Raw genomic sequence first — 16,371 nt, forward strand, 5'->3', positions numbered from 1 at the left:
GAGAGGGAGGGGGTGTTCTTGAAGGTGAACCAGGCCTCATGTTCACCTTCAAGTGAACATGAGCTGCCTAATAACTCGTCTGAAAGTGATGGTGTGGTTGACAGTGAGAGATTTGTACACTTAATCCAGCTGTCAAGTATGTACACTTAACCCAGCTGTCAAGTGTGTACACACAACCCAGCTGTCAAGTGTTGTTGCAACCCCTGAATGGGTTACAATGTATATTATGTATATATATTACATGTATATTACCTTTTCATATAATTTTATATTGCTTATATTTGCGATAATAGCTAAATCGTGAATATATTGCTTTATATTATTATTTGACTTAGTTAAATTTTGTTAGGTAGGATGTAACATATTATATGCTCAGTTCAAGTCTTGATTGTCTAACTGCTGTAATTATCGCTTGTGGCTCGTTACTCTGCCGGCTTCTGTTGCTGGGCAGCAACTGTCCACGGAGCTATTACGTGATCGAGGGGGGGGGTGTTCTCACCTCGCCTGAAGTATTCAGTCCGGTCTAGACTCGTTGGGTGGTTGGACGTATTCCAGACAAAGTGCCTAAATCTCCCTTATAGGCCCTTGTTGGAAGATCGTCTCTTGTCTTATTGTTGTAGGTTCTGTGGGACTCTGTTCACAGAACATTGTATATAGACTTAGTGATTTTCGACGTTGTACTGAGGTTGTGTGTCGCATAGACACTCTGAGCAACTCAGGTCCTGAGCTGTAGCTTCTGACCTAACTTGTACTGGTATCTGTGTATTATCACAGTCGGGGATTTTATTATGCTGAACTTAGATTCAGTAGTATGGGAGTTAGGTGACTTTTGTGGAGGATCTGCAGATGGTCCCTACTTAGTGTCATTATATTATTTCCTTGTTCCTGATTCTGTGTCGCAGTTGCTTGTTATATTGCTATTGGGCTTAGCATTCTTTTTATTGTTCAAGCAGACTGTTCTGATTGCCAGTTGGTCAAGAAGTTAGTTTATGTGAGGACTTTGTCAGTCACTTGTTTAAGTCTAGTCGAGTCGTGAGACATAGCGAACTACTTAGAGCACTTACACGCATACAAGCTTGTACATATTTGTAATATCTTATTAGATGTTAATGTACCAGACGGTACTTAAGAATTATAAATGTGATATGTGCTTTCAGCACAATACGAGAAAAGTGATTATTATTAATTTGTTTGAATTAATTTAATTTAATTTGATAATATACCTCTAGACTTAATAAATTTATTAAATTTTAATTTCTCTAGTTAGTAGCCTACCAGTTGTAATCCTGAAGCACTATTGAACCATACTGAATTCTAATGGATAATTGGACAAGGATACTGACTTGTTACGAAAACCCAGTTACCATTTTGTCCTAGGCACATGTCGATTAGACAGTAGGCCTGTTGTACATGCGTGTGTGCGTGTGTGTGTGTGTGTGTGTTTTTGTTTGTTTTTCAGTAACAGGCTGGATGCTAGAAGGGCAGTCCTTTCTAGTATTCACTGGAGATCTCTAAGCTTTTAGAATCGCGTTTTTTGTAACAAATGGGGGCCTGTCCGGGATGCTCTTGATCCAAGGTGTTGGAGAAATTGTTTAGACACACTAGTGACTATGGTCAAACACTTTGAGTTTAGTCTTGTACAACACACCAGGTGTATGTACCTGACTGAGTCTCTTGAACCAAGGAGATGGAAATACTGATGAGTTCTAACTCTAAGATATCCAACACTAACATTCCTATTAGGATTATAGTTTCCCATAATCACTCTCTCGTAGTACAATTATTTACGTGATTTATGCCAAAGTAAAACAGTTAATTATTATTATAATCAAGGGGGAAGCGCTAAACCCGGAGGATTATACAGCGCCTGGGGGGGGGGGATGTGGAAGGCATTCAGTCTTAATTCGGGGAACTGGAGCACAGATTCAATTCCCTAAATCAAGAGCCCCTCACCAACATCAAGGAACCTTCCTTGAGGGGAAACAGTTAATTGATACCCTGACTTTGTCTGAGTTAAGTACATTAAAACTTCAGACGTGTTGGCAAGTAGCCAAATATCTCGGTGTGACGTATAACAGGAATTACACCGCAGAAACTGTCAGAGCGTTAATTAAAGATATATATTGTTTCCTGCTCATACAGAGATGTCTGATTATGATTCAGAAAGTCTGGTGTCACAATTAGGAAGTATGACTATTTGATGAAGAAGAAAGAAAGAACAACTATGGCAGAGGTGTCTCAGCCTAGTGAAATTTTGTTCTCGCTCACGCCTTCCCGCCTGACACAATAGTAACCCAGCTGTCAAACGTGTACACACAACCCAGCTGTCAAGTGTGTACACACAACCCAGCGGTCAAGCGTGTACACACAACCCAGCGGTCAAGCGTGTACACACAACCCAGCTGTCAAGTGTGTACACACAACCCACCGGACAAGCGTGTACACACAACCCAGCTGTCAAGCGTGTACACACAACCCACCGGACAAGCGTGTACACACAACCCAGCTGTCAAGCGTGTACACACAACCCAGCGGTCAAGCGTGTACACACAACCCAGCGGACAAGCGTTTACACACAACCCAGCTGTCAAGCGTGTACACACAACCCAGCTGTCAAGTGTGTACACAACCCAGTTGTCAAGTGTGTACACACAACCCAGCGGTCAAGCGTGTACACACAACCCAGCGGTCAAGCGTGTACACACAACCCAGCGGTCAAGCGTGTACACACAACCCAGCTGTCAAGCGTGTACACACAACCCAGCGGTCAAGCGTGTACACACAACCCAGCGGTCAAGCGTATACACACAACCCAGCGGTCAAGCGTGTACACACAACCCAGCTGTCAAGCGTGTACACACAACCCAGCGGTCAAGCGTGTACACACAACCCAGCGATCAAGCGTGTACACACAACCCAGCTGTCAAGCGTGTACACACAACCCAGCGGTCAAGCGTGTACACACAACCCAGCGGTCAAGCGTATACACACAACCCAGCGGTCAAGCGTGTACACACAACCCAGCTGTCAAGCGTGTACACACAACCCAGCGGTCAAGCGTGTACACACAACCCAGCGATCAAGCGTGTACACACAACCCAGCTGTCAAGCATGTACACACAACCCAGCGGTCAAGCGTGTACACACAACCCAGCTGTCAAGCGTGTACACACAACCCAGCGGTCAAGCGTGTACACACAACCCAGCGGTCAAGCGTGTACACACAACCCAGCTGTCAAGCGTGTACACACAACCCAGCTGTCAAGCGTGTACACACAACCCAGCGGTCAAGCGTGTACACACAACCCAGCGGTCAAGCGTGTACACACAACCCAGCTGTCAAGCGTGTACACACAACCCAGCGGTCAAGCGTGTACACACAACCCAGCGGTCAAGCGTGTACACACAACCCAGCTGTCAAGCGTGTACACACAACCCAGCGGTCAAGCGTGTACACACAACCCAGCTGTCAAGCGTGTACACACAACCCAGCTGTCAAGCGTGTACACACAACCCAGCTGTCAAGCGTGTACACACAACCCAGCTGTCAAGCGTGTACACACAACCCAGCGGTCAAGCGTGTACACACAACCCAGCGGTCAAGCGTGTACACACAACCCAGCTGTCAAGCGTGTACACACAACCCAGCGGTCAAGCGTGTACACACAACCCAGCGGTCAAGCGTGTACACACAACCCAGCTGTCAAGCGTGTACACACAACCCAGCGGTCAAGCGTGTACACACAACCCAGCGGTCAAGCGTGTACACACAACCCAGCTGTCAAGCGTGTACACACAACCCAGCTGTCAAGCGTGTACACACAACCCAGCGGTCAAGCGTGTACACACAACCCAGCGGTCAAGCGTGTACACGCAACCCAGCTGTCAAGCGTGTACACACAACCCACCGGACAAGCGTGTACACACAACCCAGCTGTCAAGCGTGTACACACAACCCAGCGGTCAAGTGTGTACACACAACCCAGCTGTCAAGCGTGTACACACAACCCAGCTGTCAAGTGTGTACACACAACCCAGCGGTCAAGCGTGTACACACAACCCAGCGGTCAAGCGTGTACACACAACCCAGCGGCCAAGCGTGTACACACAACCCAGCTGTCAAGTGTGTACACACAACCCAGCTGTCAAGTGTGTACACACAACCCAGCGGTCAAGCGTGTACACACAACCCAGCTGTCAAGCGTGTACACACAACCCAGCTGTCAAGTGTGTACACACAACCCAGCGGTCAAGCATCTACACACAACCCAGCGGTCAAGCGTGTACACACAACCCAGCTGTCAAGTGTGTACACACAACCCAGCGGTCAAGCGTGTACACACAACCCAGCGGCCAAGCGTGTACACACAACCCACCGGACAAGCGTGTACACACAACCCAGCGGACAAGCGTGTACACACAACCCAGCGGTCAAGCGTGTACACACAACCCAGCTGTCAAGCGTGTACACACAACCCAGCTGTCAAGTGTGTACACACAACCCAGCGGTCAAGCATATACACACAACCCAGCGGTCAAGCGTGTACACACAACCCAGCTGTCAAGTGTGTACACAACCCAGCGGTCAAGCGTGTACAAACAACCCAGCTGTCAAGTTTGTACACACAACCCAGCGGTCAAGCGTGTACACACAACCCAGCGGTCAAGGGTGTACACACAACCCAGCGGTCAAGCGTGTACACACAACCCAGCTGTCAAGTGTGTACACACAACCCAGCGGCCAAGCGTGTACAAACAACCCAGCTGTCAAGTTTGTACACACAACCCAGCGGTCAAGCGTGTACACACAACCCAGCGGTCAAGGGTGTACACACAACCCAGCGGTCAAGCGTGTACACACAACCCAGCGGTCAAGGGTGTACACACAACCCAGCTGTCAAGTATGTACACACAACCCAGCTGTCAAGTGTGTACACACAACCTAGCTGTCAAGTGTGTACACACAACCCAGCTGTCAAGTGTGTACACACAACTCAGCTGTCAAGCGTGCACACACAACCCAGCTGTCAAGCGTGTACACACAACCCAGCGGTCAAGCGTGTACACACAACCCAGCGGTCAAGCGTGTACACACAACCCAGTTGTCAAGTGTACACACACAACCCAGTTGTCAAGTGTACACACACAACTCAGCTGTCAAGTGTGTACACACAACTCAGCTGTCAAGTGTGTACACACAACTCAGCTGTCAAGTGTGTACACACAACCCAGCGGTCAAGCATGTACACACAACCCAGCGGTCAAGCGTGTACACACTACCCAGCTGTCAAGTATGTACACACAACCCAACGGTCAAGCGTGTACACACAACCCAGCTGTCAAGTTTGTACACACAACCCAGCGGTCAAGTGTGTACACACAACCCAGCTGTCAAGTGTGTACACACAACCCAGCTGTCAAGTGTGTACACACAACCCAGCTGTCAAGAGTGTACACACAACCCAGCTGTCAAGCGTGTACACACAAAGCTGTCAAGTGTGTACACACAACCCAGCTGTCCAAGCGTGTACACACAACCCAGCTGTCAAGCGTGTACACACAACCCAGCTGTCAAGCGTGTACACACAACCCAGTTGTGTGTACACACAACCCAGTTGTGTGTACACACAACCCAGCGGTCAAGTGTGTACACAAAACTCAGCTGTCAAGCGTGTCCACACAACCCAGCTGTCAAGCGTGTACACACAACCCAGTTGTCAAGCGTGTACACACAACCCAGCTGTCAAGTGTGTACACACAACCCAGTTGTCAAGCGTGTACACACAACCCAGTTGTCAAGCGTGTACACACAATCCAGCTGTCAAGTGTGTACACACAACCCAGCTGTCAAGTGTGTACACAACCCAGCTGTCAAGTGTGTACACACAACCCAGCTGTCAAGTGTGTACACAACCCAGCTGTCAAGCGTGTACACACAACCCAGCTGTCAAGCGTGTACACGCAACCCAGCTGTCAAGCTTGCACACGCAACCCAGCTGTCAAGCGTGTACACACAACCCAGCGGTCAAGCGTGTACACACAACCCAGCGGTCAAGCGTGTACACACAACCCAGTTGTCAAGTGTGTACACACAACCCAGTTGTCAAGTGTGTACACACAACCCAGCTGTCAAGTGTGTACACACAACCCAGCGGTCAAGTGTGTACATACAGGTGTTGAGTACGTTAACTTGAAACTAAGGGACTGATCACCTGCACTCGTCTCGGTATTCGACTGAAGAAGCCGGCTGAGGAGGCGAAATCCTTCAAAAAAAAGATTACACTTTTTTGTCCCTCGGAACTTGTGTAGAGTTCTTGATCAGAGGAAGTGGGGATCTCCCCTCCCTCCGATTCAACTTGATTGCCTCACCTTTCTCCCCCCCCCCCCAGACACTGTAGCCCTTATGGTTTTACTGCTTCCCTAAATTTCTAGTTAGTCAAGTTATATGCACAAACTAGCCACTACCATCCACAAGATGGATAAACTAACCACTACCATCCACAGGATGGATAAACTAGCCACTACCATCCACAGGATGGATAAACTAACCACTACCATCCACAGGATGGATAAACTAGCCACTACCATCCACAGGATGGATAAACTAACCACTACCATCCACAGGATGGATAAACTAACCACTACCATCCACAGGATGGATAAACTAGCCACTACCATCCACAGGATGGATAAACTAGCCACTACCATCCACAAGATGGATAAACTAACCACTACCATCCACAGGATGGATAAATTAGCCACTATCATCCACAGGATGGATAAACTAGCCACTACCATCCACAGGATGGATAAACTAGCCACTACCATCCACAGGATGGATAAACTAGCCACTACCATCCACAGGATGGATAAACTAGCCACTACCATCCACAGGATGGATAAACTAGCCACTACCATCCACAGGATGGATAAACTAGCCACTACCATCCACAGAATGGATAAACTAGCCACTAACATCCACAGGATGGATGAACTAGCCACTAACATCCACAGGATGGATGAACTAGCCACTTACATCCACAAGAAGTATAAACTAGCCACTAACATCCACAGGATGGATGAACTAGCCACTTACATCCACAAGAAGTATAAACTACCCACTAACATCCACAGGCCGGATAAACTAGCCACTAGTATCCACAAGATGGATAAACTAGCCACTACCATCCACAGGATGGATAAACTAGCCACTACCATCCACAGGATGGATAAACTAGCCACTACCATCCACAGGATGGATAAACTAGCCACTACCATCCACAGGATGGATAAACTACCCACTACCATCCACAACATGGATAAACTAGCCACTACCATCCACAGAATGGATAAACTAGCCACTACCATCCACAGAATGGATAAACTAGCCACTACCATCCACAGAATGGATAAACTAGCCACTACCATCCACAGAATGGATAAACTAGCCACTACCATCCACAGAATGGATAAACTAGCCACTACCATCCACAGAATGGATAAACTAGCCACTACCATCCACAGAATGGATAAACTAGCCACTAACATCCACAGGATGGATGAACTAGCCACTTACATCCACAAGAAGTATAAACTAGCCACTAACATCCACAGGATGGATGACCTAGCCACTTACATCCACAAGAAGTATAAACTAGCCACTAACATCCACAGGCCGGATAAACTAGCCACTAGTATCCACAAGATGGATAAACTAGCCACTTCCATCCACAGGATGGATAAACTAGCCACTACCATCCACAGGATGGATAAACTAGTCACTACCATCCACAACATGGATAAACTAGCCACTACCATCCACAGAATGGATAAACTAGCCACTACCATCCACAACATGGATAAACTAGCCACTAACATCCGCAGGATGAATGAACTAGCCACTACCATCCACAGGATGGATAAACCACTACAATTCACAGGACGGATAAACCACTACCATTCACAGGACGGATAAACTAGCTACTACCATCCACGGGATGAACAAACTAACCACTACTATCCACGGGATGAACTAGCCAGTAACATCCGCAGGATGGATAAACTAGCCACTAACATCCACAGGATGGATAAACTAGCCACTAACATCCACAGGGTGGATAAAACGCACAGAGTAAACCACTATAAACCCCAATAAACCTGAACAAATAATCCAGAAATTTTCAATACAGTCCGGGAGGTGTAAAAGGGGATATTAAAAATAATAATTTTGACCAGTCTATAACTTTATTTTTTAAGGTGCAAACGTATAAAAAATTTCTTCAATTGCAGCTACATAAATACATTGGAAAAAATTTCTTGCCATTAATAAATATCTTATATACAGGAAAATTTGCATAAATATTTGAGCCGCAACAGTAGTACACAAACTCGCAGGGCGGCACACTCACGGGGGGACACTCGCGGGGACCTCAGCCACGAACAAGAACACACACTCTCGGGGACCTCAGCTACGTACAGGAACACACACTCGCGGGGACCTCAGCTACGTACAGGAACACACATTCGCGGGGACCTCAGCTACGTACAGGAACACACACTCACGGGGACCTCAGCCACGTACAGGAGCGCGTGCACACACTCGCTGGGACCTCAGTTACGTTCAGGAGAACACACACTCGTGGGGACCTCAGCCACGTACAGGAACACACACACACACACTCTCTCGGGGACCTCAGCCACGTACAGGAACACACACACTCTCGGGGACCTCAGCCACGTACAGGAGCACACACACACACACACACACACACACACACACACACACACACACACACACACACACACACACACACACATACTCGCGGGGACCTCAGCCACGTTCCTGTGCAAGTGACCTCAGCTCACGTACAGGAACGCGCGCGCACACTCGCGAGAGCTCCAAGACAGTGACAAACTCATCTCTGTGTCTTATCAAAAATGTCCTAGATTCACTCTGGAGCGCTCACCGGCGCTCACAAGAGCTCACAAGTACTGACACTCGGTGAACAAAGGTACACACAGGTACACACATAAGTCCACACAGAGCACAGGTGCTCTACAGTGCTCATTAGAACTTAAAGATAACACTGAATGGACAACAAATACAATAATAATAATAATTATAATAATGAAGATTATACAAAAAATAAAAAGGGGGGGGAACAAAGACACTAAATAAAGTTACAAAAATAAGGAAAAGATTTTTACACTGTAAAAAAAAATATAGAAATATTGAAAATATGAATAAAGATGGGATAAAAAGGTGAAAAGTGAATAAAGATGGGAGTAAATAAAGATCAAATAATTGAATAAACCAACAATGTAAAAACACGAGGATTTGAAAAGTAATCTATCATCCTGGAGAGTAATCTATCATCCTGGAGAGTAATCTATCATCCTGGAGAGTAATCTATCATCCTGGAGACTAATCTATCATCCTGGAGAGTAATCTATCATCCTGGAGAGTAATCTATCATCCTGGAGAGTAATCTATCATCCTGGAGAGTAATCTATCATCCTGGTGAGTAATCTATCATCCTGGAGAGTAATCTATCATCCTGGAGAGTAATTATCATCCTGGAGAGTAATCTATCATCCTGGAGAGTAATCTATCTTCCTGGAGAGTAATTATCATCCTGGAGAGTAATCTATCATCCTGGAGAGTAATCTATCTTCCTGGAGAGTAATCTATCTTCCTGGAGAGTAATTATCATCCTGGAGAGTAATCTATCATCCTGGAGAGTAATCTATCATCCTGGAGAGTAATCTATCATCCTGGAGAGTAATCTATCATCCTGGAGAGTAATCTATCATCTTGGTGAGTAATCTATCATCCTGGAGAGTAATCTATCATCCTGGAGAGTAATCTATCATCCTGGTGAGTAATCTATCATCCTGGAGAGTAATCTATCATCCTGGAGAGTAATCTATCATCCTGGAGAGTAATCTATCATCCTGGAGACTAATCTATCATCCTGGTGAGTAATCTATCATCCTGGAGAGTAATCTATCATCCTGGAGAGTAATCTATCATCCTGGAGAGTAATCTATCATCCTGGAGAGTAATCTATCATCCTGGAGAGTAATCTATCATCCTGGTGAGTAATCTATCATCCTGGAGAGTAATCTATCATCCTGGTGAGTAATCTATCATCCTGGAGAGTAATCTATCATCCTGGTGAGTAATCTATCATCCTGGAAAGTAATCTATCATCCTGGTGAGTAATCTATCATCCTGGAGAGTAATCTATCATCCTGGAGAGTAATCTATCATCCTGGAGAGTAATCTATCATCCCGGAGGATAATCTATGATCCTGGACCCCTCAAGGAAGGTTCCTTGATGTTGGTGTGGGGCTCTTGATTTAGGGAATTGGATCTGTGCTCCAGTTCCCCGAATTAAGCCTGAATGCCTTCCACATCCCCCCCCCCAGGCGCTGTATAATCCTCCGGGTTTAGCGCTTCCCCCTTGATTATAATAATAATCCTGGAGAATAATCTATCCTGGGGAATATATAAAATAATAATTCTGATCATTCTGGGAACTAATCAATCATCCTTTAAATTAATCTAGTATTCTGGAAGAATAATCAACCATTCTGGGAGAGAATCAATCATGGGAGAGAATCTATCATCCTGGGAGAGAATCTATCAACCTGGGAGAGAATCTATCATCCTGGGAGAGAATCAATCATCCTGAGAGAGAATCAATCATCCTGGGAGAGAATCAATCCTGGGAGAGAATCAATCATCCTGGGAGAGAATCAATCATCCTGAGAGAGAATCAATCATCCTGAGAGAGAATCAATCATCCTGGGAGAGAATCAATCATCCTGGGAGAGAATCAATCATCCTGAGAGAGAATCAATCATCCTGAGAGAGAATCAATCATCCTGAGAGAGAATCAATCATCCTGAGAGAGAATCAATCATCCTGGGAGAGAATCAATCATCCTGAGAGAGAATCAATCATCCTGAGAGAGAATCAATCATCCTGGGAGAGAATCAATCATCCTGAGAGAGAATCAATCATCCTGAGAGAGAATCAATCATCCTGGGAGAGAATCAATCATCCTGGGAGAGAATCAATCATCCTGAGAGAGAATCAATCATCCTGAGAGAGAATCAATCATCCTGAGAGAGAATCAATCATCCTGAGAGAGAATCAATCATCCTGGGAGAGAATCAATTATTCAATAAATAATTTATCATCCTGGAGGATGAATTATTAGATTGATACTGCGAGGTCTTTATTATAGCGTACCTGCACCTGGTACCATCATGCGTAGTTAGGAATGATAGTGGAGAGGGAGGGAGAGGGGAGAGAGAGGGGAGAGGGAGAGAGGGGGAGAGAGGAGGGGGAGAGAGGAGGGGGAGAGAGGAGGGGGAGAGAGGAGGGGGAGAGAGGAGGGGGAGAGAGGAGGGGGAGAGAGGAGGGGGAGAGAGGAGGGGGAGAGGGAAGACAGAGAGAGAAGAGAGGGGGGAGAGGGAAGAGAGAGAGAGAAGAGAGGGGAGAGAGAGAGAGAGAAGAGAGGGGAGAGAGAGAGAGAGAAGAGAGGGGAGAGAGAGAGAGAGAAGAGAGGGGAGAGAGAGAGAGAGAGAGAATAATTACCTACGGTTAATTACCTCTTAGTAGTTATAATAGAGCAATACTCGAGGTATCCCGTCATTATTATAATTATCATTATAATCATCATTTGATCTCACTACCAGAAGGCGACCCACCACAACAATCGACCTGCACCCAGGTACCTAGTTACTGCTAGGACAGAGGCCAGGTACAAGCAGGTAAGGTCATTCTCCTCTCTTACGCCTAGTCCTGCCCGGGAATCGAACCTGCGAGCCTTTCGATTAGGCTCTGTGGTAGCCTGGTAGATGTCCCCGTGTGTAGATACATAGAGAAAGAAAGATCTTTTGTTCTTTGAGTGTTTTCAGTCAACTAGTACTCTCTCTCTCTCTCTCTCTCTCTCTCTCTCTCTCTCACTTTCTCTCTCTCACAATATATTAACTCTATAAACCATATTAATTAAAATTCTCTACATTTCCTAATACCGAACAAACTCCGTAAATACATAGTCTTTAAAAAAAATATTGAACAATAAATGCTGACAATGTCGTAACGTTTTAGACTATACTTTACATATATTGAGAGGAACTGTAACACCTTGTCGGTTGTCGTTGAAATATCAACATTGCAAGTCTTTAGACCTTAAATACATGGATTACAAGTCGGAGTATAAGAGTTAAGTACAAGGTAAATCTACACACAGCGCCCTGAAGACGGCATAACCATACCACTGCAACATCCTGGCTCAGATTGCAATACCAAGTCATGCTGGTGGTGTGAAATACCAGAAGGGTGGCGTGTAATGAGGCCTATGTGCAAACACGGGTCTAGAGAGATTTCCGTGGAGACTACACCCTTAGGTGTTGCACAGGTGACTTCGTCAGTAGCAGGGTAATCCATTGTAATCCTGCTTTTGCAACACGGATGCGGTAGTTGCTTTAATGCAGGTGTTGGCAGTTGCAATGTTGGTGGCAAGTACAGGCCAGTGTTGCAGAGCAGAGGACAGAACACTGTATTGCATTTGAGCACGAGATGCTTGTGTTGACACGGGGACCACAGTCTTACAAGAGCCCGGTGGCGGAGACTCCACAACTGGATGATAACTTCGGAAAGCATCCACCATGTACTCTTGCCCATCGTTCATGAGGACACGGATGTCATCCACAACTCCTCTTCACACCAGTGTCAACCGACATCCACTCAACTTCAACTCAAAACAGAGGATCATCTAGGTATGTGATAATGTCCACCTTCTCGACAATCTCCAGCGGACATCTCAACGGAGGCTTCAAATTCTATTTAACCCTTCCCCAGAAAATGCCGTCAGTTACTCGTCCTTTTTCTAAAACCCGACTACCTCCCATTCCCCAGGTGTGCTGTATGAATCCTACGGTTTCTTCTTGGACAGGCAGATGTGCGCGTCCATCGAAAAACGCAAAAAATCGTGAAACAAACACCGTCTGCAGCATAGGAGGTTCAATGAGAATTCCGAGGTACGAATGTTAGCTGAAATTTCTTGAAAAATCTCTTTACAAGTATGAAGCGGCTCTTAAGAGCCTTACCAACGGTAAGGACGCTGTAGTATTTTTGGCATTTATCATGATTTATATCCCATACCTAGAGTCCAGCGTCCACTTAACTCGTCCAGAGATACAGTGGATTGCTGGCAAATCCTCAGACCAATTTTCGCTCTGCACAGAGCTTGTCAAACTCTGGTATAGATTACAGCGAGAGTCAGTTTATAACTGATGGTTTGCTGTACATAGAGTACCTTTGCAGCTAAGGTGTCGGCAAGTCTTCGCCTCTCAAGCTTATCAACCAGTCTTGCCTCTCAAACTTATCAACCAGTCTTGTCTCTCAAGCTTATCAACCAGTCTTGTCTCTCAAGCTTATCAACCAGTCTTGTCTCTCAAGCTTATCAACCAGTCTTGCCTCTCAGTCTGTGACCTCCGTGTTACAATAAGTTGCAATGTTTTCTTGAGTCGTTGTGACTATCAGCAATTGTTGACTGACTAGACTGACAGTTGTCAGGGTGATACTATAAATACTGGGCAAGCACTTAGTTCATCCACTGAACTGGTAACTATCTCTAGAGATACCCGACAATGGCTTGATATATATATATAAATATATATATATATAAATATATATATATATATATATATATATATATATATATATATATATATATATATATATATATATATATATATATTGTCATGCCGAATAGGTAAAACTTGCCATTTTGGCTTAAATAGTAACGCTCTTCTTGCCGAATAAGGCAAGCAAAAATTCTGAACCTAACGAAAAAATATTATATGTTTGTTTATTATTAAATTATTGTAAACTTGTCTAAAATGTATTTAGATTAGGCTAAATTAATTTGCGCTTGTTATAATAAGATTAGGTAAGTTTTCTAAGATTCTTTTGGTACAAAATCATCATTTATTATATTAACATAAATGAAAAAATGTCTTTAAAAGTTTAAGAGAAAATTTTAGAAAAGACTTAATTTTAAACGAGTTCTTGCTAACTGACCAGTTTTACCTATTCGGCACGACATATATATATATATATAAATATATTTACAAATTTTAATGACGTACAATAACAGGAACTATTTAGGAGCACGATTTTTTTTTATAGTTCAATATACTAGGCCTCTGTAAGCTCCGAAATACGACAGGGCAAGTATTTTTTTTTTTTTTTTTTTTTTTTTTGGATTTCGTTAAATACATTCGTTATGAAAGACAGTGAACGGTTGTCTCAAGTCTATACACGACACGTTCAAGAGTTGATCCATGCGTTCATGATTTCGAAGTCTGCGAGAACGTTGGGAGTGGTAGTGGCTGTGACGCCCACGCTGGCCCACCCACTGCCTGCTGCTGACCCACCAGACTCGTAGCCCAGGTCAGCCAGAGACTCCAGCTCCACCTTGAGGTCAGAGGTCATGGGGATGAGTTCGGTGACCCCGATGTTGTCTAGGTCGTCCAGAGTCGCGGGCTGGGTTTCCTGAGCCTCCACTTTTACCGAAGGTGCTGTTGGCTGCGGCTGCTGCTGCTGTTGTTGTTGCTGCTGCTGTTGTTGTTGTTGCTGGTGTTGTTGTTGTTGGTGATGGTGACTGTGGTGGTGGAGGTGGTGGTGGTGGTGATGCTGCTGTGACGCAGCCGCTGAGTTAAAGAACGAAGAGTGAGTACTGACAGGCGAGTACAGACAAGGATTTTGATGCTGGTAGCTTGGCTTCTGCTGTTGGTGGTGGTGGTGGGAATGGTGGTGGTAGTTTGGCTTCTGCTGTTGCTGTTGCTGCTGCTGTTGCTGCTGCTGTTGCTGCGCACGTAACTGTTCTTGATACTCTTGTTGACGCTTCAAGTAGCCCATGCTTGTAATAGCCTCAGGCTTCAGGTAACTGTGTACCAGCTTCTGTTCCTGGTAGAAATTTGGCTGGTAAGATTGTTGTCTTTGAGGAACATTGTACACACAGCTGCTTGTTCTGGTACTGTTAGGTGAAGAGACTGGAACAACGTTGTGGTAAGAGAAGGAAGTATTGGTGATTGATGCAGATCGTTGGTGAGCCTCTCCTGATGCGGTGTAGCTGTGGGTGGGCGTCGGCGTGTAGGTTACCATAGAAGTTCTGATGAAGGCGTGGTCGTCAAAGTTGAAAGCGCTCTCAGGAGAGTCAGGGAGATCAGAGGAGGCAGGACTGGTTGGAACTCGCGGAGGAGAGGCAGGAGTCAGCGGAAGTGGCCAGCTGACGCGATCTTCCAGCGTGTGAAGATCCAGCTGTGATTTGCCGATGGAACCTTCCTTGGCCTTGATACTGCTGGCAAACTCCTTGCAGATGTTGTTCATTTGATGGACCTTGGAGACCTTTCCACCGCTGCGCTCAGACACGCCCTTCAGCGGGTCCTTCGACTTCTTACGTGGGCGGTATTTGTAGTCCGGGTACTCGCGCATGTGCAGCTGCTTCAGACGCTCAGCTTCGTCACGGTAGGGCCTCCGCTGCTCCTCCGTCAGTAACTTCCAGCGGCGTCCCAATTGCTTGGAGATCTCTGCGTTGTGGGTGTCCGGAGCGAACTTCACTATCTCCCGCCTCTCCATCTGTGACCACACCATGAAGGCGTTCATGGGCCGCTTGATGTGGTTCGGCGGATGCTTCTTAGTCTGTGAACACAAGAAAAACAGCGTTACCAAACAGTAATACCAAACACACACACCACAATGCTAAACCATACACCATCTACCCCAACATTACGTAAATACCAATAATATATATATATATATATATATATATATATATATATATATATATATATATATATATATATATATATATATATATATTATACACACAGGCAGGAGGGGTCAGGACACAGGTGTTGCCGAGAATAACACATAAGAGTTGATGTTAGCACATGTGTTGGTGGGGTCAACACATTGGTGTTGCCTCAGTACAATCAACAGGAGTCAACACTCCCAGCCACCAACTCAACATAGTTACAGTAAGAGACAACAGATGGCGCACGCCAGCAGGTGCCCATATTCCCACCACCACTAACACCTACCACCACCACTAACACCTACCACCACCACTAACACCTACCACCACCACCACATTGACCACCACCAGACGACACTTTTTTTCCTGACCAGCCATTATGACCTGGTTTTTGACTTCTCTCTAACACACTCGTTTTTACTGACCACGTTTTACTACTCGTTTTTTTGGACCACTCTTCGTTTTGTGGTTAACGTCAAAAGCATATGGGATGTGTGTGTGTATGTGTGTACTCACCTAACTGGTTGCAGGG

General features: G+C 45.5%; 1 protein-coding gene across 3 annotated transcripts in view; it reads right to left on the reverse strand.

The window, feature by feature from the left end:
* LOC128695209 (sex-determining region Y protein) overlaps window positions 1-16,371 on the reverse strand; it is a 189,718-nt gene that overhangs the window by 91,291 nt on the left and 82,056 nt on the right. For 2 of the 3 annotated variants that reach the window (XM_070091316.1, XM_053785728.2), the window contains exon 2: window positions 14,222-15,724. The exons of the other annotated variant lie outside the window; for it this stretch is intronic. In XM_070091316.1, coding sequence (XP_069947417.1) covers window positions 14,351-15,688 — 1,338 coding nt within the window. In that variant the 5' untranslated portion in view covers window positions 15,689-15,724 and the 3' untranslated portion in view covers window positions 14,222-14,350. Of the gene's footprint in view, window positions 1-14,221; window positions 15,725-16,371 lie in introns of those variants that run through there. 3 annotated transcript variants of the gene reach the window in all.

Source organism: Cherax quadricarinatus, chromosome 35, assembly GCF_038502225.1.
Source record: "Cherax quadricarinatus isolate ZL_2023a chromosome 35, ASM3850222v1, whole genome shotgun sequence".
In the NCBI taxonomy this organism is placed as follows: domain Eukaryota; kingdom Metazoa; phylum Arthropoda; class Malacostraca; order Decapoda; family Parastacidae; genus Cherax; species Cherax quadricarinatus.